Source organism: Oncorhynchus clarkii, chromosome 23, assembly GCF_045791955.1.
Source record: "Oncorhynchus clarkii lewisi isolate Uvic-CL-2024 chromosome 23, UVic_Ocla_1.0, whole genome shotgun sequence".
Classification (NCBI taxonomy): domain Eukaryota; kingdom Metazoa; phylum Chordata; class Actinopteri; order Salmoniformes; family Salmonidae; genus Oncorhynchus; species Oncorhynchus clarkii.
Genome location: NC_092169.1, coordinates 57,756,376 through 57,776,375, shown reverse-complemented (window position 1 = coordinate 57,776,375; position 20,000 = coordinate 57,756,376). Strand labels below are relative to the sequence as shown.

Below are 20,000 nucleotides of genomic sequence, written 5' to 3'. Positions count from 1 at the left end.
AGACGGTGTTGGACAGGGATACAGCTGAGAGACGGTGTTGGACAGGGATACAGCTGAGACACTGTTGGACAGGGATACAGCGGAGACAGTGTTGGACAGGGAGACAGTGTTGGACAGGGAGACAGTGTTGGACAGGGAGACAGCTGAGACAGTGTTGGACAGGGATACAGTGTTGGACAGGGAGACAGCTGAGACAGTGTTGGACAGGGATACAGTGTTGGACAGAGATACAGCTGAGACAGTGTTGGACAGGGATACAGCTGAGAGACAGTGTTGGACAGGGATACAGTGTTGGACAGGGATACAGCTGAGACAGTGTTGGACAGGGAGACAGCTGAGACAGTGTTGGACAGGGATACAGCTGAGACAGTGTTGGACAGGGATACAGCTGAGAGACAGTGTTGGACAGAGATACAGCTGAGAGACAGTGTTGGACAGGGATACAGCTGAGAGACAGTGTTGGACAGAGATACAGCTGAGAGACAGTGTTGGACAGAGATACAGCTGAGACAGTGTTGGACAGGGAGACATTGTTGGACAGGGAGACAGTGTTGGACAGGGATACAGCTGAGAGACAGTGTTGGACAGGGATACAGCTGAGAGACAGTGTTGGACAGGGATACAGCTGAGACAGTGTTGGACAGGGATACAGCTGAGAGACACTGTTGGACAGGGAGACAGTGTTGGACAGGGATACAGCTGAGACAGTGTTGGACAGGGAGACAGCTGAGACAGTGTTGGACAGGGAGACAGCTGAGAGACAGTGTTGGACAGGGATACAGCTGAGACAGTGTTGGACAGGGAGACAGTGTTGGACAGGGAGACAGCTGAGACAGTGTTGGACAGGGATACAGTGTTGGACAGGGAGACAGTGTTGGACAGGGAGACAGCTGAGACAGTGTTGGACAGAGATACAGCTGAGACAGTGTTGGACAGGGAGACAGTGTTGGACAGGGAGACAGCTGAGACAGTGTTGGACAGGGATACAGTGTTGGACAGGGAGACAGTGTTGGACAGGGAGACAGCTGAGACAGTGTTGGACAGGGATACGACAGGGATACAGTGTTGGACAGAGATACAGCTGAGACAGTGTTGGACAGGGAGACAGCTGAGACAGTGTTGGACAGGGATACAGTGTTGGACAGGGAGACAGCTGAGACAGTGTTGGACAGGGATACAGTGTTGGACAGGGATACAGCTGAGACAGTGTTGGACAGGGAGACAGCTGAGACAGTGTTGGACAGGGATACAGCTGAGACAGTGTTGGACAGGGATACAGCTGACAGACAGTGTTGGACAGAGATACAGCTGAGAGACAGTGTTGGACAGGGATACAGCTGAGAGACAGTGTTGGACAGAGATACAGCTGAGAGACAGTGTTGGACAGAGATACAGCTGAGACAGTGTTGGACAGGGAGACAGTGTTGGACAGGGAGACAGTGTTGGACAGGGATACAGCTGAGAGACATTGTTGGACAGGGATACAGCTGAGACAGTGTTGGACAGGGATACAGCTGAGAGACAGTGTTGGACAGGGATACAGCTGAGACAGTGTTGGACAGGGATACAGCTGAGAGACACTGTTGGACAGGGAGACAGTGTTGGACAGGGATACAGCTGAGACAGTGTTGGACAGGGAGACAGCTGAGACAGTGTTGGACAGGGAGACAGCTGAGAGACAGTGTTGGACAGGGATACAGCTGAGAGACACTGTTGGAAAGGGAGACAGTGTTGGACAGGGAGACAGTGTTGGACAGGGATACAGCTGAGACAGTGTTGGACAGGGATACAGCTGAGACAGTGTTGGACGGGGAGACAGCTGAGACAGTGTTGGACAGGGAGACAGAATATCATATGTCTCAGTTGGTTCCGTCGTCCAATGCTATGATGCATTGCCTGTATTGTCAAGAAATACATGTTATCAGGAATATATAGAGTTGTGTGGATCCACGGCCCTGATACCTGATCTACAGGCTGCTGTTGAGTCTCTCAGCTCAGTTAACTGTTGTAACGGATACACGGAGTGTGTCAATAATGACTTCCTCTGCTGTGGCTGACTGCCTCCTCTTCCTCCACTCCTCAGTAACACAGCTATCTGCTGTGGCTGACTGCCTCCTCATCCTCCCATCCTCAGTAACACAGCTCTCTGCTGGGCTGATGCTCAGCTTCCTCTCCTCAGTAACACAGCTCTCTGCTGTGGCTGACTGCCTCCTCATCCTCCCCTCCTCAGTAACACAGCTCTCTGCTGTGGCTGACTACCTCCTAATCCTCCCCTCCTCAGTAACACAGCTCTCTGCTGTGGCTGACTGCCTCCTCATCCTCCCCTCCTCAGTAACACAGCTCTCTGCTGTGGCTGACTGCCTCCTCATCCTCCCCTCCTCAGTAACACAGCTCTCTGCTGTGGCTGACTGCCTCCTAATCCTCCCCTCCTCAGTAACACAGCTCTCTGCTGTGGCTGACTGCCTCCTCATCTCCCCTCCTCAGTAACACAGCTCTCTGCTGTGGCTGACTGCCTCCTCATCTCCCCTCCTCAGTAACACAGCTCTCTGCTGTGGCTGACTGCCTCCTCATCTCCCCTCCTCAGTAACACAGCTCTCTGCTGTGGCTGACTGCCTCCTCATCTCCCCTCCTCAGTAACACAGCTCTCTGCTGTGGCTGACTGCCTCCTCATCTCCCCTCCTCAGTAACACAGCTCTCTGCTGTGGCTGACTGCCTCCTCATCTCCCCTCCTCAGTAACACAGCTCTCTGCTGTGGCTGACTGCCTCCTCATCTCCCCTCCTCAGTAACACAGCTCTCTGCTGTGGCTGACTGCCTCCTCATCCTCCCCTCCTCAGTAACACAGCTCTCTGCTGGACTGATGCTCAGCTTCCTCTCCTCAGTAACACAGCTCTCTCGTGGACAGATCAGATAGAAATCCTGATTCCTATTGGCTGATGCTGGATGAATGAAGTCAAGTGACATCCTTGTGTCTGTTAGTTAATATAGCATAATACTTTATGCTCATATCCCATTGGCTGGCTGTGTGTCAGCTCTTTTTCCATTGGCTGTCTGTGTCTCAGCTCATTTTCCATTGGCTGTCTGTGTGTCAGCTCACCATCTTCGAGTATCTAGGTCTGTGTGATGTATGTCTGGGTAGATGTCATGTCACTGCCACCTGATTAACTCCGATAATAACTCTGTAGTCCTCCTGAGAGACAGAGGCTTTTAATACCTGCACCAGTTCATCACGGCCTCGATGACGAAGGCTGAGTCCCAGACGGTACCTATCCTGATGTAGTGTCCTGTTCTGGACCAGGGTTCTGGGGGATGGGCTGCCGTTCCTGATGTAGTGTCCTGTTCTGGACTAGAGTTCTGGGGGATGGGCTGCCGTTCCTGATGTAGTGTCCTGTTCTGGACTAGAGTTCTGGGGGATGGGCTTCCAATTGGGACGCACATCCTAGGACTACACTGTCACTCTGTCAGCTCTCCTGTCTCTTTCACATTCACACACGCACGCACACATACACACACCTGCATACACCTACACACACACACACACACACACACACACACACACACACACACACACACACACACACACACACACACACACACACACACACACACACACACACACACACACACACAGCCCAACAAAACCATGCTGTTAGTGGGTCTTGCTTGGTGACCCCTGTAATGAGATCTGTTCTTGCAGAGAGAAAGTGTCCCAGTCAGCAGTCAGTGTTCGGTCTGTCGTCTGCTGTTTAGAGGTTACAGAGGTCTGTTCTGTTGTCATCCTGGTTTGATGGAGCAGCATTTTCACACCTTCACACCTTTACCTCTTGAGCTGAAACAGGACTGGAGAGACACACCTCTTGAGCTGAAACAGGACTGGAGAGACACACTTCTTGAGCTGAAACAGGACTGGAGAGACACACCTCTTGAGCTGAAACAGGACTGAAGAGACACACCTCTTGAGCTGAAACAGGAGAGACACACCTCTTTGACTCCAGATAGGACAGCCGCTGTCACAGACTGTGAAATGTATAGTGATTCTATATGTACTGTGGTAACGTGAAGACACGTTGGCTCACCATTTAAATAGAAGATGGAGAACCGGGCTAGCTATACGATGAAAAGTTTTGGCGCAGGTACAGCCGACTAACGTTAGCTAACGATACCTACAGTAGCAAATAATCAATACAAAATAAATACTTGGGTTTCAAATATTAATATAAATCATCGACAAATAATATAGCGTGATGTAACTATCAATCCCCCCCCTCCCTCCCCTGATCACTACTACATATCTCCCCATCAGAAACAGCCATTGTCCATGGTAACAGTCCCCCTAGGATCAGTACCCTCCCTCCCCTGCTCGGCTAGCCAACAGACCGTCACCGTAGCAACCACGGAACCTCGGAATTTCGCAAGCGTTCTCTCTCAGAATCTTTGCCTTTCCACGGTGTTCTTTCCAGGTAGATTCGTTCTGCTCCTCTCTGACTTCCTTCCTCTCCCCCTCTTATGACTCCCTCCTTTTCTCACACCCACACCAGCACATTCTCCCCTTCTCCCTCCCTCACGCCTGCCCTGCTCTCCATGTTCCTCTCTCATATATTCAAGCTAGATATCCCCCTAGGGTTTTAAGAGATTATATTACTTGGCATATCACACAGCAACAGTTTCTCCATATAGATTGTGTGTGTGTGTGTGTGTGTGTGTGTGTGTGTGTGTGTGTGTGTGTGTGTGTGTGTGTGTGTGTGTGTGTGTTTCATACAGGATAATCATTTTAAAACCAACTGGGTAGAAAAGCTAACATCTGAAACCTGCTAGAAGTAGACTTTGGTTCACAGAGTCTGTTTCAGTCAGTAAATGTATTCAGCTACACATCTAACACTGATCTGGGATCAGACTAAATATAGTGGTAATGAAATATAAAGAGGATTCATACTGACTGAGACACAGATCTGGGATCAGATCTGGGAGGAAAAGATGCTCTATTAAATTACTCATCTTTTTGGGCCGCAGAATTTACTTCCTCTACATGACTGGTACTATTATATATCAGGAGAATTAGTAGTGATGGTTCCTCTACATGACTGGTACTATTATATATCAGGAGAATTAGTAGTGATGGTTCCTCTACATGACTGGTACTATTATATATCAGGAGAATTAGTAGTGATGGTTCCTCTACATGACTGGTACTATTATATATCAGGAGAATTAGTAGTGATGGTTCCTCTACATGACTGGTACTATTATATATCAGGAGAATTAGTAGTGATGGTTCCTCTACATGACTGGTACTATTATATATCAGGAGAATTAGTAGTGATGGTTCCTCTACATGACTGGTACTATTATATATCAGGAGAATTAGTAGTGATGGTTCCTCTACATGACTGGTACTATTATATATCAGGAGAATTAGTAGTGATGGTTCCTCTACATGACTGGTACTATTATATATCAGGAGAATTAGTAGTGATGGTTCCTCTACATGACTGGTACTATTATATATATATATATATCAGGAGAATTAGTAGTGATGGTTCCTCTACATGACTGGTACTATTATATATCAGGAGAATTAGTAGTGATGGTTCCTCTACATGACTGGTACTATTATATATCAGGAGAATTAGTAGTGATGGGAAGGACTTCCTCCTCATGACTGGTACTATTATATATCAGGAGAATTAGTAGTGATGGTTCCTCTACATGACTGGTACTATTATATATATATATATATCAGGAGAATTAGTAGTGATGGTTCCTCTACATGACTGGTACTATTATATATATATATATATCAGGAGAATTAGTAGTGATGGTTCCTCTACATGACTGGTACTATTATATATCAGGAGAATTAGTAGTGATAGTTCCTCTACATGACTGGTACTATTATATATCAGGAGAATTAGTAGTGATGGTTCCTCTACATGACTGGTACTATTATATATCAGGAGAATTAGTAGTGATGGTTCCTCTACATGACTGGTACTATTATATATCAGGAGAATTAGTAGTGATGGTTCCTCTACATGACTGGTACTATTATATATCAGGAGAATTAGTAGTGATGGTTCCTCTACATGACTGGTACTATTATATATCAGGAGAATTAGTAGTGATGGTTCCTCTACATGACTGGTACTATTATATATCAGGAGAATTAGTAGTGATGGTTCCTCTACATGACTGGTACTATTATATATATATATATATCAGGAGAATTAGTAGTGATGGTTCCTCTACATGACTGGTACTATTATATATCAGGAGAATTAGTAGTGATGGTTCCTCTACATGACTGGTACTATTATATATCAGGAGAATTAGTAGTGATGGGAAGGACTTCCTCCTCATGACTGGTACTATTATATATCAGGAGAATTAGTAGTGATGGTTCCTCTACATGACTGGTACTATTATATATCAGGAGAATTAGTAGTGATGGTTCCTCTACATGACTGGTACTATTATATATCAGGAGAATTAGTAGTGATGGTTCCTCTACGTGCCTGGTACTATTATATATCAGGAGAATTAGTAGTGATGGTTCCTCCACATGACTGGTACTATTCTACTTGTTGTTGTTTTTGGCACCACTTGGGTCCATTATTAAACTGTTCTACTTTATCTTTCACCTCTGGGCTTCTTCTTAATCTCCTTTTAATTCATGTCTCTTTCATGGAGCTGTATGGAATGAACCAAACAGTACGGCTTAGAAGGGTTCAACTCCCACTGAGACGTTATGACATAGTCATGACATCACACGCCAGGCACCCCATTCCCCTTTAGGGGCTCCTCTTCCCTCACTAAAATGACCCGGAAGGGGTTCATTGGGTCTCTTCATATTATGTGGCATTTTAAATGGTTCTGTTTAGGGCAGCAGAGAAGCCTTGTTAGCAGTGTGCTGCTCCCTGTTTACTGTGGCATCCATTAGGACGACAGGAGGAACCTCTCCTCCTCCTCCTTTTTCTATAAAAGCCACATAATGAAATGTCTGACATCCTCTCCTCCTCCTCTCCTCCTCTCATCCCCCTCTCATCCCCATCTCCTCCTCCTCTCCTCCTCTCATCCCCCTCTCCTCCTCCTCTCCTCCCCTCCTCCTCCCATCCCCCTCTCATTCTCCTCCTCCTCCCCTCCTCCTCTCATCCTTTCATCCCCCTCTCCTCCTCCTCTCCTCCTCTTATCCCCCTTCTCTCATCCCCCTCTCCTCCTCTCCTCCTCTCCTCCCCTCCTCCTCTCCCCCCCCATCCCCCTCTCCTCCTCTCCTCCTCCTTCCCTCCTCCTCTCATCCTCCCCTCATCCCCCCTCCTCCTCTCATCCTCCTCTCCCTCTTCTTGTTTTCCTATCAAAGCCACATAATTAAATGTCCTGACATCCTCTCCTCTTTTCTCTCCCTCTCTTTCTCTCTATCCCTGTAATATAGGTGGTTGACCATCCCTTTAAGAGCGGCTCCTGTAATAAAGGTGGTTGACCATCCCTTTAAGAGCTGTGTGTGCAGGGTGGATATAGTGTGAACCTGCCCGGAGAGCTGGATTGTGGAGCAGCGAGTGTGTCTCTGCCTGGCTCACTCCTCTCACACACACCTTGCCGCAAGCCTGGACAGAGGGACACAGAGACAGCAGCTACCCACTGAGCCTCTCTCCTCCCTGGGCTGTGAGGCCGGAACTCAACCCCCTCCCCCTAGCTGAGGACCAGGAGACCCACCTCTAGAGACCCACATCAGACATCAGAGAAATGTGACCACTGACTGAACCAATCCAGGACCAAACAGGCTGTTATGGATCTGAGAAGAAGAAGGAACAGAAGAAACAGCACGCTGTGAATCCCTGCTGGTCCAGGTACTGTCCTTAACATCTGGTCCAGGACCTGTCCATAACATCTGGTCCAGGTACTGTCCATAACATCTGGTCCAGGTACTGTCCATAACATCTGGTCCAGGACCTGTCCATAACATCTGGTCCAGGACCTGTCCATAACATCTGGTCCAGGACCTGTCCATAACCTCCCCTCTAAACCCTGCTGGTCCAGATACTGTCCATAACATCTGGTCCAGGACCTGTCCATAACATCTGGTCCAGGACCTGTCCATAACATTCCCTCTAAATATTTTTTAAAGCAAACCTCTAGCCTTTTTTAAAGCAAACCTCTAGCCTTGGTGCCAGTCTGTTTTTTGCCTATACCTTATAGAATTATCACGCCATGTTTGGCTTGACAGACTGATCTGGGACCAGACTAGCAAACTTCCATTGGAGTAATGCAAACACACAGCCTGATCTGGGACCAGGCTAGCAAACTTCCATTGGAGTAAAGCAAACACACAGCCTGATCTGGGACCAGGCTAGCAAACTTCCATTGGAGTAAAGCAAACACACAGACTGATCTGGGACCAGGCTAGCAAACATCTATTGGTGTAAAGCAAACACACAGACTGATCTGGGACCAGGCTAGTAAACTTCTATTGGAGTAAGCAAACACACAGACTGATCTGAGACCAGGCTAGCAAACATCTATTGTCCTACCAAGAGTGTCTGAATAGCTCTTTATCATAAGTTCCTCTCTACAAAATGAACTACAGATTCTGAAATGTTGTGAGTTGGTGCTGATCATTCCTCATAGTGTCTCTCTGCATAGTGGGAATGCTGCCATGGTTACCGAGGCTAGTGGTCAGATAGTTATCTCTCTGCATTGTGGGAACACAACTGTATCACCATGGTTACCAAGACTAGTGGTCAGATCGTTTTCTCTCTGCATAGTGGGAACACTACTGTATCACCATGGTTACCGAGGCTAGTGGTCAAATAGTTATCTCTCTGCATAGTGGGAACACTACTGTATCACCATGGTTACCGAGGCTAGTGGTCAGATAGTTATCTCTCTGCATAGTGGGAATGCTACCATGGTTACCAAGGCTAGTGGTCAGATAGTTATCTCTCTGCATAGTGGGAACACTACTGTATCACCACGGTTACCAAGACTAGTGGTCAGATAGTTCCTTATGCTGGAGTTTCCTTTGGTTTTTGTAGAGGAAACTGACAGTACAGGAAATGACATATCTCTGAGAACAGTTACTGTAGTGTTGTTGTAACCATATACTGTAAATATATTCCATTTATTTCTGCCTCTCCAGTGGCACAGCGGTCTAAAGCACTGCGTTGCAGTGAGGCGTCACTACAGACCCGGGTTCTATCCCAGGCTGTGTCACAGCCGGCCGTGACCGGGAGACCCATGTGGTGGGGCACAATTGTCCCAGTTTATTCCGGGTTACGAGAGGGTTTGGGCTGGGCCGGGATTTCCTTGTCCCATCGTGATCTAGCGACTCCTTGTGGCTGGCCGGGAGCCTGCAATCTGACTTCGGTTGCCAGCAGGACTGTGTTTCCTCCGACACATCGGTGCGGCTGGCTTCCGGTGGAAGCGATGTGTCAAGAGGCAGTGCAGCGATGGGACAAGGCTGTAACTACCAATTAGATGTCACGACATTGGGGAGGAAAAAGGTTAAAAGTTGTTTATTTCTATGGTTAAAGTCCTAATAATAAACCAAGTATACTATTCCAGATAGTTACACAGGTAGTTAGTCAGGTAACTACTTTGGATTTGACTGAGAACATACGAGATGTTTAACTTGTGACTTTGTTCTTAATCATTTATAACAGCGTGTGTAAGAAGTATACATTTTAAATAACGTCTTCCTGTTTACATTCCCGGGAACATTTCCATCGCGTTAACATTTTGTGACATTTAACGTGTTTACAGACTGATCTGCCTCGTGTGTAATACGAAACGTCTCTGTCAGGAACACGGTGGTCGGGGAGAGAAGAGGAAATGAAATGTAATTCATTCTGCAGAACAGATACACGGTTAGATTGGATTGGACACACTGCCTTAAATGGATTTCATCCCAATGTTGTTCTGCAATCTGTCTCACCTCAGTGTGTGTGTGTTTGTGTCTGTGTGTGTGTGTTTGTTTTGTGTGTGTGTCTGTGTGTGTGTTTGTTTTGTGTGTGTGTGTCTGTGTGTGTCTCTCTGTGTGCGTGTGTGTTTGTTTTGTGTGTGTGTCTGTGTGTGTGTTTACTGACTGTGATATACTATAGATATTAAAACAGAGGGGTGAGGGAGGGACGATGGGGGAGAAAGAGAGACAGAGACAGAGACAGAGACAGAGAGACATGGGCAGAGACAGGGACAGGGACAGAGACAGAGAGACATGGACAGGGACAGAGACATGAACAGAGACATGAACAGAGACATGAACAGAGACAGGGACAGAGACATGGACAGAGACAGAGACAGGAACAGAGACAGGAACAGAGACAGAGACAGAGAGACATGGACAGGGACAGAGACATGAACAGAGACATGAACAGAGACAGGGACAGAGACAGGGACAGAGACAGGGACATGGACAGAGACAGGGACAGAGACAGGGACAGGGAGACAGAGACAGGAACAGAGACAGGGACAGAGACAGAGACAGGAACAGAGACAGGGACAGAGAGACATGGACAGGGACAGAGACATGAACAGAGACATGAACAGAGACAGGGACAGAGACAGGGACATGGACAGAGACAGGGACAGAGACAGGGACAGGGAGACAGAGACAGGAACAGAGACAGGGACAGAGACAGAGACAGGAACAGAGACAGGAACAGAGACAGGGACAGAGACAGGAACAGAGACAGAGACATGGACAGGGACAGAGACAGAGACAGGGACAGAGACAGGGACAGAGACAGGGACAGAGACAGGGACAGAGACAGAGACAGGGACAGCGACAGCGACAGGGACAGGGAGACAGGAACAGAGACAGGGACAGGAACAGAGACAGAAACTTAGACAGGGACAGAGACAGGAACAGAGACAGAGACAGAGACAGGGACAGAGACAGAGACAGAGACAGGGACAGAGACTGGAACAGAGCCAGGTAGAGACAGAGACAGGAACAGAGACAGGGACAGAGACATGGACAGAGACAGAGACAGGAACAGAGACATGGACAGAGACATGGACAGAGACAGGGACAGAGACATGGACAGAGACAGGGACAGAGACAGAGACAGGGACAGAGACAGAGACATGGACAGGGACAGAGACATGGACAGGGACAGAGACAGAGACAGGGACAGAAAAAGTACATGCCTCCTCCTGATGTCCTGGTCCTCTGTCTCTCTCCTCCTGATGTCCTGGGTCTCTTTCTCTCTCCTCCTGATGTCCTGCTGGGCCTCTGTCTCTCTCCCCCTGAAGTCCTGCATTTCCTGGGCCTCGGTCTCTTGTCCTGATGTCCTGGGCCTCTGTCTCTCTCCCCCTGATGTCCTGCATTTCCTGGGCCTCGGTCTCTCGTCCTGATGTCCTGGTCCTCTGTCTCTCCTCCTGATGTCATGCTTTTCCTGGGCCTCTGTCTCTCTCCTCCTGATGTCCTGTTGGGCCTCTGTCTCTCTCCTCCTGATGTCCTGTTGGGCCTCTGTCTCTCCTCCTGATGTATTGGGCCTCTGTCTCTCTCCTCCTGATGTCCTGCATTTCCTGGGCCTCGGTCTCTCGTCCTGATGTCCTGTTGGGCCTCTGTCTCTCCTCCTGATGTATTGGGCCTCTGTCTCTCTCCTCCTGATGTCATGTTGGGCCTCGGTCTCTCCTCCTGATGTCCTGCTTTTCCTGGGCCTCTGTCTCCCTCCTCCTGATGTCCTGGGTCTCTGTCTCCCTCCTTCTGATGTCCTGGGCCTCTGTCTCCCTCCTCCCGATGTCCTGCTGGGTCTCTGTCTCTCTCCTCCTGATGTCCTGCTGGGTCTCTGTCTCTCTCCTCCTGATGTCCTGCTGGTCCTGGGCCTCTGTCTCCCTCCTCCTGATGTCCTGGGTCTCTGTCTCCCTCCTCCTGATGTCCTGTTGGGCCTCTGTCTCTCTCCTCCTGATGTCCTGGGTCTCTGTCTCCCTCCTCCTGATGTCCTGGGTCTCTGTTTCCCTCCTCCTGATGTCCTGGGCGTCTGTCTCCCTCCTCCTAATGTCCTGGGCCTCTGTCTCTCTCCTCCTGATGTCCTGGGTCTCTTTCTCTCTCCTCCTGATGTCCTGCTGGGCCTCTGTCTCTCTCCCCCTGAAGTCCTGCATTTCCTGGGCCTCGGTCTCTTGTCCTGATGTCCTGGGCCTCTGTCTCTCTCCCCCTGATGTCCTGCATTTCCTGGGCCTCGGTCTCTCGTCCTGATGTCCTGGTCCTCTGTCTCTCCTCCTGATGTCATGCTTTTCCTGGGCCTCTGTCTCTCTCCTCCTGATGTCCTGTTGGGCCTCTGTCTCTCTCCTCCTGATGTCCTGTTGGGCCTCTGTCTCTCCTCCTGATGTATTGGGCCTCTGTCTCTCTCCTCCTGATGTCCTGCATTTCCTGGGCCTCGGTCTCTCGTCCTGATGTCCTGTTGGGCCTCTGTCTCTCCTCCTGATGTATTGGGCCTCTGTCTCTCTCCTCCTGATGTCATGTTGGGCCTCGGTCTCTCCTCCTGATGTCCTGCTTTTCCTGGGCCTCTGTCTCCCTCCTCCTGATGTCCTGGGTCTCTGTCTCCCTCCTTCTGATGTCCTGGGCCTCTGTCTCCCTCCTCCCGATGTCCTGCTGGGTCTCTGTCTCTCTCCTCCTGATGTCCTGCTGGGTCTCTGTCTCTCTCCTCCTGATGTCCTGCTGGTCCTGGGCCTCTGTCTCCCTCCTCCTGATGTCCTGGGTCTCTGTCTCCCTCCTCCTGATGTCCTGTTGGGCCTCTGTCTCTCTCCTCCTGATGTCCTGGGTCTCTGTCTCCCTCCTCCTGATGTCCTGGGTCTCTGTTTCCCTCCTCCTGATGTCCTGGGCGTCTGTCTCCCTCCTCCTAATGTCCTGGGCCTCTGTCTCTCTCCTCCTGATGTCCTGGGTCTCTGTCTCCCTCCTCCTGATGTCCTGGGTCTCTGTCTCTCTCCTCCTGATGTCCTGGGTCTCTGTCTCCCTCCTCCTGATGTCCTGTTGGGTCTCTGTCTCTCTCCTCCTGATGTCCTGGACCTCTGTCTCTCTCCTCCTGATGTCCTGTTGGGCCTCTGTCTCTCTCCTCCTGATGTCCTGCTGGTCCTGGGCCCTCCCTCCAGGGCTGTCTGTCACACCCCACCCCTCCCTGACAGGCCAGTCTCAGGGCTCGTTTGTCTCAGAGTGAGGAGTGGATGCAGTACTTCCTCTCTCCAAGGGGCCAGTGGGTTTGTCAAGTGGCCGGTCAACACAATGGTTACCACTCATAGTGGTCACTACTCCTTACTGCAGTGGGGGGTGCGTGCACACGGTGTGTGTTTGCGCATGTGCGAGTGTGTGTGTGTGTGTGTGTGTTTGCGCATGTGTGTGTGTGTGTGTGTGTGTTTGCGCATGTGTGTGTGTTTGTGTGTGTGTGTGTTTGCGCTTGTGTGTGTGTTTGCGCGCGCGCGCGCGTGTGTGTGTGTGTGTGTGTGTGTTTGCGCATGTGTGTGTGTGTGTGTGTGTGTGTGTGTGTGTGTGTGTGTTTGTGCATGTGTGTGTGTGTGTGTGTGTGTGTATGTGTGTGTGTGTGTTTGCGCATGTGTGTGTGTGTGTGTGTGTGTGTGTGTTTGCGCATGTGTGTGTGTGTGTGTGTGTTTGCGTGTGTGTGTGTGTGTTTGCGCGCGTGTGTGTGTGTGTAAATGCCTTGGCCCTGCTGAGAAGAGAGAGGACAATGCTTCTCACTGTGAGGTCAGAGGCCCCATTTAATGACCCAAATTCCTGTTGAATTCAGCCTGATCCAGAATGATCCTGATCAGCAGACTTATACCATGTGAATTTAACAATGCAGAGTTCATTACACACTGTACAGAGGCCCGGATGCTCAGAAAGAGGATTGGAAAGTGAAATGTGTGTCAGGTTGACGCTGGGTAGAATATTGTGGTTAACAGCATAGCGTTGCAGTATCATAGTCTGGTTAACTACTCCTTACTGCGTGTGTGTGTGTGTGTGTGTGTGTGTGCGTGCGTGCGTGCGTGCGTGCGTGCATGTGTGTGTGTGTGTGTGCGGCAGGTAGCCTAGTGTTTAGAGCATTGGGTCATTAACTGAAAGGTTGCAAGATTGAATCCCCGAGCTGACAAGGTAAAAATCTGTCCTTCTGCCCCTGAACAAGGCAGTTAACCCCACTGTTCCCCGATAGGCCGTCATTGTAAATAATAATTTGTTCTTAACCGACTTACCTAGTTAAATAAAGGTAACATGTACTGTAGCCTAGATGCTGATTGGACAAAACATTAGGTACCCCTGTTCTTTCCCTGACAGAGACTGACCAGGTGAATCCAGGTGAAAGATATGTTCCCTTATTGATGTTACCTGTTAAATCCACTTCAATCAGTGTAGATGAAGCTGGAGGAGTCGGGTTAAAGAAGGATTTTAAAGCCTTGAGACAATTGAGACATGGATTGTGTGCCCTTCAGAGGGTGAATGAGCAAGACAAAATATTTAAGTTTGAAGGTTTTTGACACTCAACAGTTTCCCCGTGTGTGCATCAAGAACGATCCACCACCCAAAACACATCCAGACAACTTGACACAACTGTGGGAAGCGTTGGAGTCAACATGGGCCAGCATCCCTGTGGAACGCTTTAGACACCTTGTAGAGTCCATTCCCTGAAGGAAAAAGGGGGTGCAACTCAATATTAGGAAGGTGTTGGGTACCAACCTAATGTTGGGTAACAACCTAATGTTGGGTACCAACCTAATGTTGGGTACGCTCAGTGTGTATTGTAGGTACATCAGGAAGGTGTTTGTAATGTTGGGTACATCAGGAAGGTGTTTGTAATGTTGGGTACATCAGGAAGGTGTTTGTAATGTTGGGTACATCAGGAAGGTGTTTGTAATGTTGGGTACATCAGGAAGGTGTTTGTAATGTTGGGTACATCAGGAAGGTGTTTGTAATGTTGGGTACATCAGGAAGGTGTTTGTAATGTTGGGTACATCAGGAAGGTGTTTGTAATGTTGGGTACATCAGGAAGGTGTTTGTAATGTTGGGTACATCAGGAAGGTGTTTGTAATGTTGGGTACATCAGGAAGGTGTTTGTAATGTTGGGTACATCAGGAAGGTGTTTGTAATGTTGGGTACATCAGGAAGGTGTTTGTAATGTTGGGTACATCAGGAAGGTGTTTGTAATGATGGGTACATCAGGAAGGTGTTTGTAATGTTGGGTACATCAGGAAGGTGTTGGGTACCAACCTAATGTTGGGTACGCTCAGTGTGTATTGCAGGTACACAGCATTCTCAGAACAACTGCTATTGTTGAACTTTTATGAAAGCAGAACATCAGACAGTGTTGCTATTGAGATCCATAGTACAGCAGGCCTCCTTAGTACAGCAGGCCTCCTTAGTACAGCAGGCCCCCTTAGTACAGCAGCCTCCTTAGTACAGCAGGCCTCCTTAGTACAGCAGGCCTCCTTAGTAAAGCAGGCCTCCTTAGTACAGCAGGCCCCCTTAGTACAGCAGCCTCCTTAGTACAGCAGCCTCCTTAGTACAGCAGGCCTCCTTAGTATACCTGCCTCCTTAGTACAGCAGGCCTCCTTAGTATACCTGCCTCCTTAGTACAGCAGGCCTCCTTAGTACAGCAGGCCTCCTTAGTACAGCAGGCGTCCTTAGTACAGCATGCCTCCTTAGTACAGCAGGCCCCCTTAGTACAGCAGCCTCCTTAGTACAGCATGCCTCCTTAGTACAGCATGCCTCCTTAGTACAGCAGGCCTCCTTAGTACAGCAGGCCTCCTTAGTACAGCAGGCCTCCTTAGTACAGCAGGCCTCCTTAGTACAGCAGGCCTCCTTAGTACAGCATGCCTCCTTAGTATAGCAGGCCTCCTTAGTATACCTGCCTCCTTAGTACAGCAGGCCTCCTTAGTATACCTGCCTCCTTAGTACAGCAGGCCTCCTTAGTAGAGCAGGCCCCCTTAGTACAGCAGCCTCCTTAGTACAGCAGCCTCTTTAGTACAGCAGGCCTCCTTAGTACAGCAGCCTCCTTAGTACAGCAGGCCTCCTTAGTATACCTGCCTCCATAGTACAGCAGGCCTCCTTAGTATACCTGCCTCCTTAGTACAGCAGGCCTCCTTAGTACAGCAGGCCCCCTTAGTACAGCAGGCCTCCTTAGTACAGCATCCTCCTTAGTACAGCAGCCTCCTTATTACAGCAGGCCTCTTTAGTACAGCAGCCTCCTTAGTACAGCATGCCCCCTTAGTACAGCAGCCTCCCTTGTATAGCAGGCCTCCTTAGTACAGCATGCCTCCTTAGTACAGCAGGCCTCCTTAGTACAGCATGCCTCCTTAGTATAGCAGGCCTCCTTAGTATACCTGCCTCCTTAGTACAGCAGGCCTCCTTAGTATTCCTGCCTCCTTAGTACAGCAGGCCTCCTTAGTACAGCAGGCCCCCTTAGTACATCAGCCTCCTTAGTACAGCAGCCTCCTTAGTACAGCAGGCCTCCTTAGTACAGCAGCCTCCTTAGTACAGCAGGCCTCCTTAGTATACCTGCCTACATAATACAGCAGGCCTCCTTAGTATACCTGCCTCCTTAGTACAGCAGGCCTCCTTTGTACAGCAGGCCCCCTTAGTACAGCAGGCCTCCTTAGTACAGCATCCTCCTTAGTACAGCAGGCCCCCTTAGTACAGCAGCCTCCTTATTACAGCAGGCCTCTTTAGTACAGCAGCCTCCTTAGTACAGCATGCCCCCTTAGTACAGCAGCCTCCCTTGTATAGCAGGCCTCCTTAGTACTGCAGGCCTCCTTAGTACAGCAGGCCTCCTTAGTACAGCAGGCCTCCTTAGTATAGCTGCCTCAGTACAGCAGGCCTCTTTAGTACAGAAGGCCTCCTTAGTACAGCAGGCCTCCTTAGTCCTTATATATTCTTCTAGTTAAACATGTCATTAATAGGGTAGTGGTTACATGAGGGTTAGTTATATATTCTACTAGTTAAACAGGTCATTAATAGGGTAGTCAGTGGTTATATGAGGGTTAGTTATATATTCTACTAGTTAAACAGGTCATTAATAAGATATATATTCCTCTTTATTTTTCCAGTCACAACACTGTGATCAGCTTCAGAGCAGCCTGTCGGAAGCAGTCAGTAAACAGGCTGTAAAACAGAGACGTGACTTGTATATTCACAACCGCTCGTAATCCGCTGTCACATTCTTGTTATGCGTGGAGACCAAGTCCGTAATTACTCACTCAATATTTACTCTCAGAAGTCTCACTACCACACTCCCGTGTTAGTGCTCCTCGGTCTGCCGGTCTGGGCATGTGTGTGGTTGAGTCTGTATTTGTGTGTGTGTGTGTGTGTGTGGTTGAGTCTGTATTTGTGTGTGTGTGTGTGTGTGTGTGTGTGTGTGTGTGTGTGTGTGTGTGTGTGTGTATCAGTGGTTGTCACAGATTCTCAGTTATTAGGGCAGAAGGGCCCGGGGGAGGGCAGAAGTACCAGGGGGAGGGCAGAAGGAACATTTTGTCTGACTGACTGACTGACTGACTGACATTATTGCCCATTTTATCTGACTGACTGACCTGGGTGCTTCAGTGTGTCTGACATAGTGACCAGACCCAGGCTGATGTCTAACATAGTGACCAGACCCAGGCTGATGTCTGACATAGTGACCAGACCCAGGCTGATGTCTGACATGCTGACCAGACCCAGGCTGATGTCTGACCAGACCCAGGCTGATATCTGACATAGTGACCAGACCCAGGCTGATGTCTGACCAGACCCAGGCTGATGTCTGACATAGTGACCAGACCCAGGCTTATATGCTGACCAGACCCAGGCTGATGTCTGACATAGTGACCAGACCCAGGCTGATGTCTGATATGCTGACCAGACCCAGGCTGATGTCTGACATAGTGACCAGACCCAGGCTGATGTCTGACATAGTGACCAGACCCAGGCTGATGTCTGACATAGTGACCAGACCCAGGCTGATGTCTGACATAGTGACCAGACCCAGGCTGATGTCTGACATAGTGACCAGACCCAGGCTGATGTCTGACATAGTGACCAGACCCAGGCTGATGTCTGATATGCTGACCAGACCCAGGCTGATGTCTGACATAGTGACCAGACCCAGGCTGATGTCTGACATAGTGACCAGACCCAGGCTGATGTCTGACACAGTGACCAGACCCAGGCTGATGTCTGACATAGTGACCAGACCCAGGCTGATGTCTGATATGCTGACCAGACCCAGGCTGATGTCTGACATAGTGACCAGACCCAGGCTGATGTCTGACATAGTGACCAGACCCAGGCTGATGTCTGACATAGTGACCAGACCCAGGCTGATGTCTGACATAGTGACCAGACCCAGGCTGATGTCTGACATAGTGACCAGACCCAGGCTGATGTCTGACATAGTGACCAGACCCAGGCTGATGTCTGACCAGACCAGGCTGATGTCTGACATAGTGACCAGACCCAGGCTGATGTCTGACATAGTGACCAGACCCAGGCTGATGTCTGACATAGTGACCAGACCCAGGCTGATGTCTGATATGCTGACCAGACCCAGGCTGATGTCTGACATAGTGACCAGACCCAGGCTGATGTCTGACATAGTGACCAGACCCAGGCTGATGTCTGACATAGTGACCAGACCCAGGCTGATGTCTGACATAGTGACCAGACCCAGGCTGATGTCTGACATACTGACCAGACCCAGGCTGATGTCTGATATGCTGACCAGACCCAGGCTGATGTCTGACATAGTGACCAGACCCAGGCTGATGTCTGACATAGTGACCAGACCCAGGCTGATGTCTGACATAGTTACCAGACCCAGGCTGATGTCTGACATAGTGACCAGACCCAGGCTGATGTCTGACATAGTGACCAGACCCAGGCTGATGTCTGACATACTGACCAGACCCAGGCTGATGTCTGACCAGACCCAGGCTGATGTCTGACATAGTGACCAGACCCAGGCTGATGTTTGACATGCTGATCAGACCCAGGCTGATGTCTGGCCAGACCCAGGCTGATGTCTGAGGGGGGAAGCTGCCTGATAACCCTCTTCCTCTTCTCCAGGATGTGATGCGTGCAGCAGGACACACATTCTGATCTATCACAGAAAATCCTTTCAGATCTCTGGTTAGTGGAGGAAGAGGAAGAAGGAGGAGGGAGTGTGTGTGTGTGTGTGTGTGTGTGTGTGTGCATGGTCTCTCAGGGAGATGTTTGTTTTTGATCCCATTGAGCTGGAAACCTGATGCCATGGACACACACACACACACACACACACACACACACACACACACACACACACACTGGGCCAGGAGCCAACACACACACTGGGCCAGGAGCCATAGGGCCAAGGTCAAACCCTGAGCTACAATGTCAGTGTCCCAGATGATGGTACTGACTGCTGACTGCTGTGATACTGACTGCTGACTGCTGTGATGCTGACTGCTGTGATGCTGACTGCTGAAATGCTGTGATGCTGACTGTTGTGATGCTGACTGCTGTGTTACTGACTGCTGTGATACTGACTGCTGACTACTGTGATACTGACTGCTGTGATGCTCACTGCTGACTGCTGTGGTACTGACTGCTGTGATACTGACTGCTGTGATACTGACTGCTGTGATACTGACCGCTGTGATACTGACCGCTGTGGTACTGACCGCTGTGGTACTGACCGCTGTGGTACTGACCGCTGTGGTACTGACCGCTGTGATACTGACTGCTGTGATACTGACTGCTGTGATACTGACTGCTGTGGTACTGACTGCTGTGGTACTGACTGCTGTGGTACTGACTGCTGTGACACTGACTGCTGTGGTACTGACTGCTGTGGTACTGACTGCTGTGGTACTGACTGCTGTGATACTGACTGCTGTGATACTGACTGCTGTGGTACTGACTGCTGTGATACTGACTGCTGTGGTACTGACTGCTGTGGTACTGACTGCTGTGGTACTGACTGCTGTGATGCTCACTGCTGACTGCTGTGATACTGACTGCTGTGGTACTGACTGCTGTGATACTGACTGCTGTGGTACTGACCGCTGTGAT

General features: G+C 49.5%; 2 protein-coding genes across 11 annotated transcripts in view; one reads left to right on the top strand and one right to left on the bottom strand.

Annotated features, from left to right (window-relative positions):
• The window catches only part of LOC139381124 (protein tyrosine phosphatase receptor type Ea), a 146,896-nt gene that overhangs the window by 50,937 nt on the left and 75,959 nt on the right, over nucleotides 1-20,000 (top strand). For 9 of the 10 annotated variants that reach the window (XM_071124432.1, XM_071124426.1, XM_071124429.1 and 6 more), the window contains exon 2: nucleotides 7,425-7,839. The exons of the other annotated variant lie outside the window; for it this stretch is intronic. The gene's annotated coding sequence lies outside the window, so the exon portion shown is untranslated. The remainder of the gene's footprint in view (nucleotides 1-7,424; nucleotides 7,840-20,000) is intronic. 10 annotated transcript variants of the gene reach the window in all.
• On the bottom strand, nucleotides 11,606-12,094 carry LOC139381324 (uncharacterized). Its single transcript, XM_071124775.1, has one exon. The coding sequence runs from the start codon at nucleotides 12,092-12,094 to the stop codon at nucleotides 11,606-11,608; it is 489 nt and encodes a 162-aa protein (XP_070980876.1).

Coding starts and splice junctions, on each gene's coding strand:
- LOC139381324 (XM_071124775.1), bottom strand. CDS start 12,094: ATGCAGGACTTCAGGGGGAGAGAGACAGAGGCCCAGCAGGACATCAGG.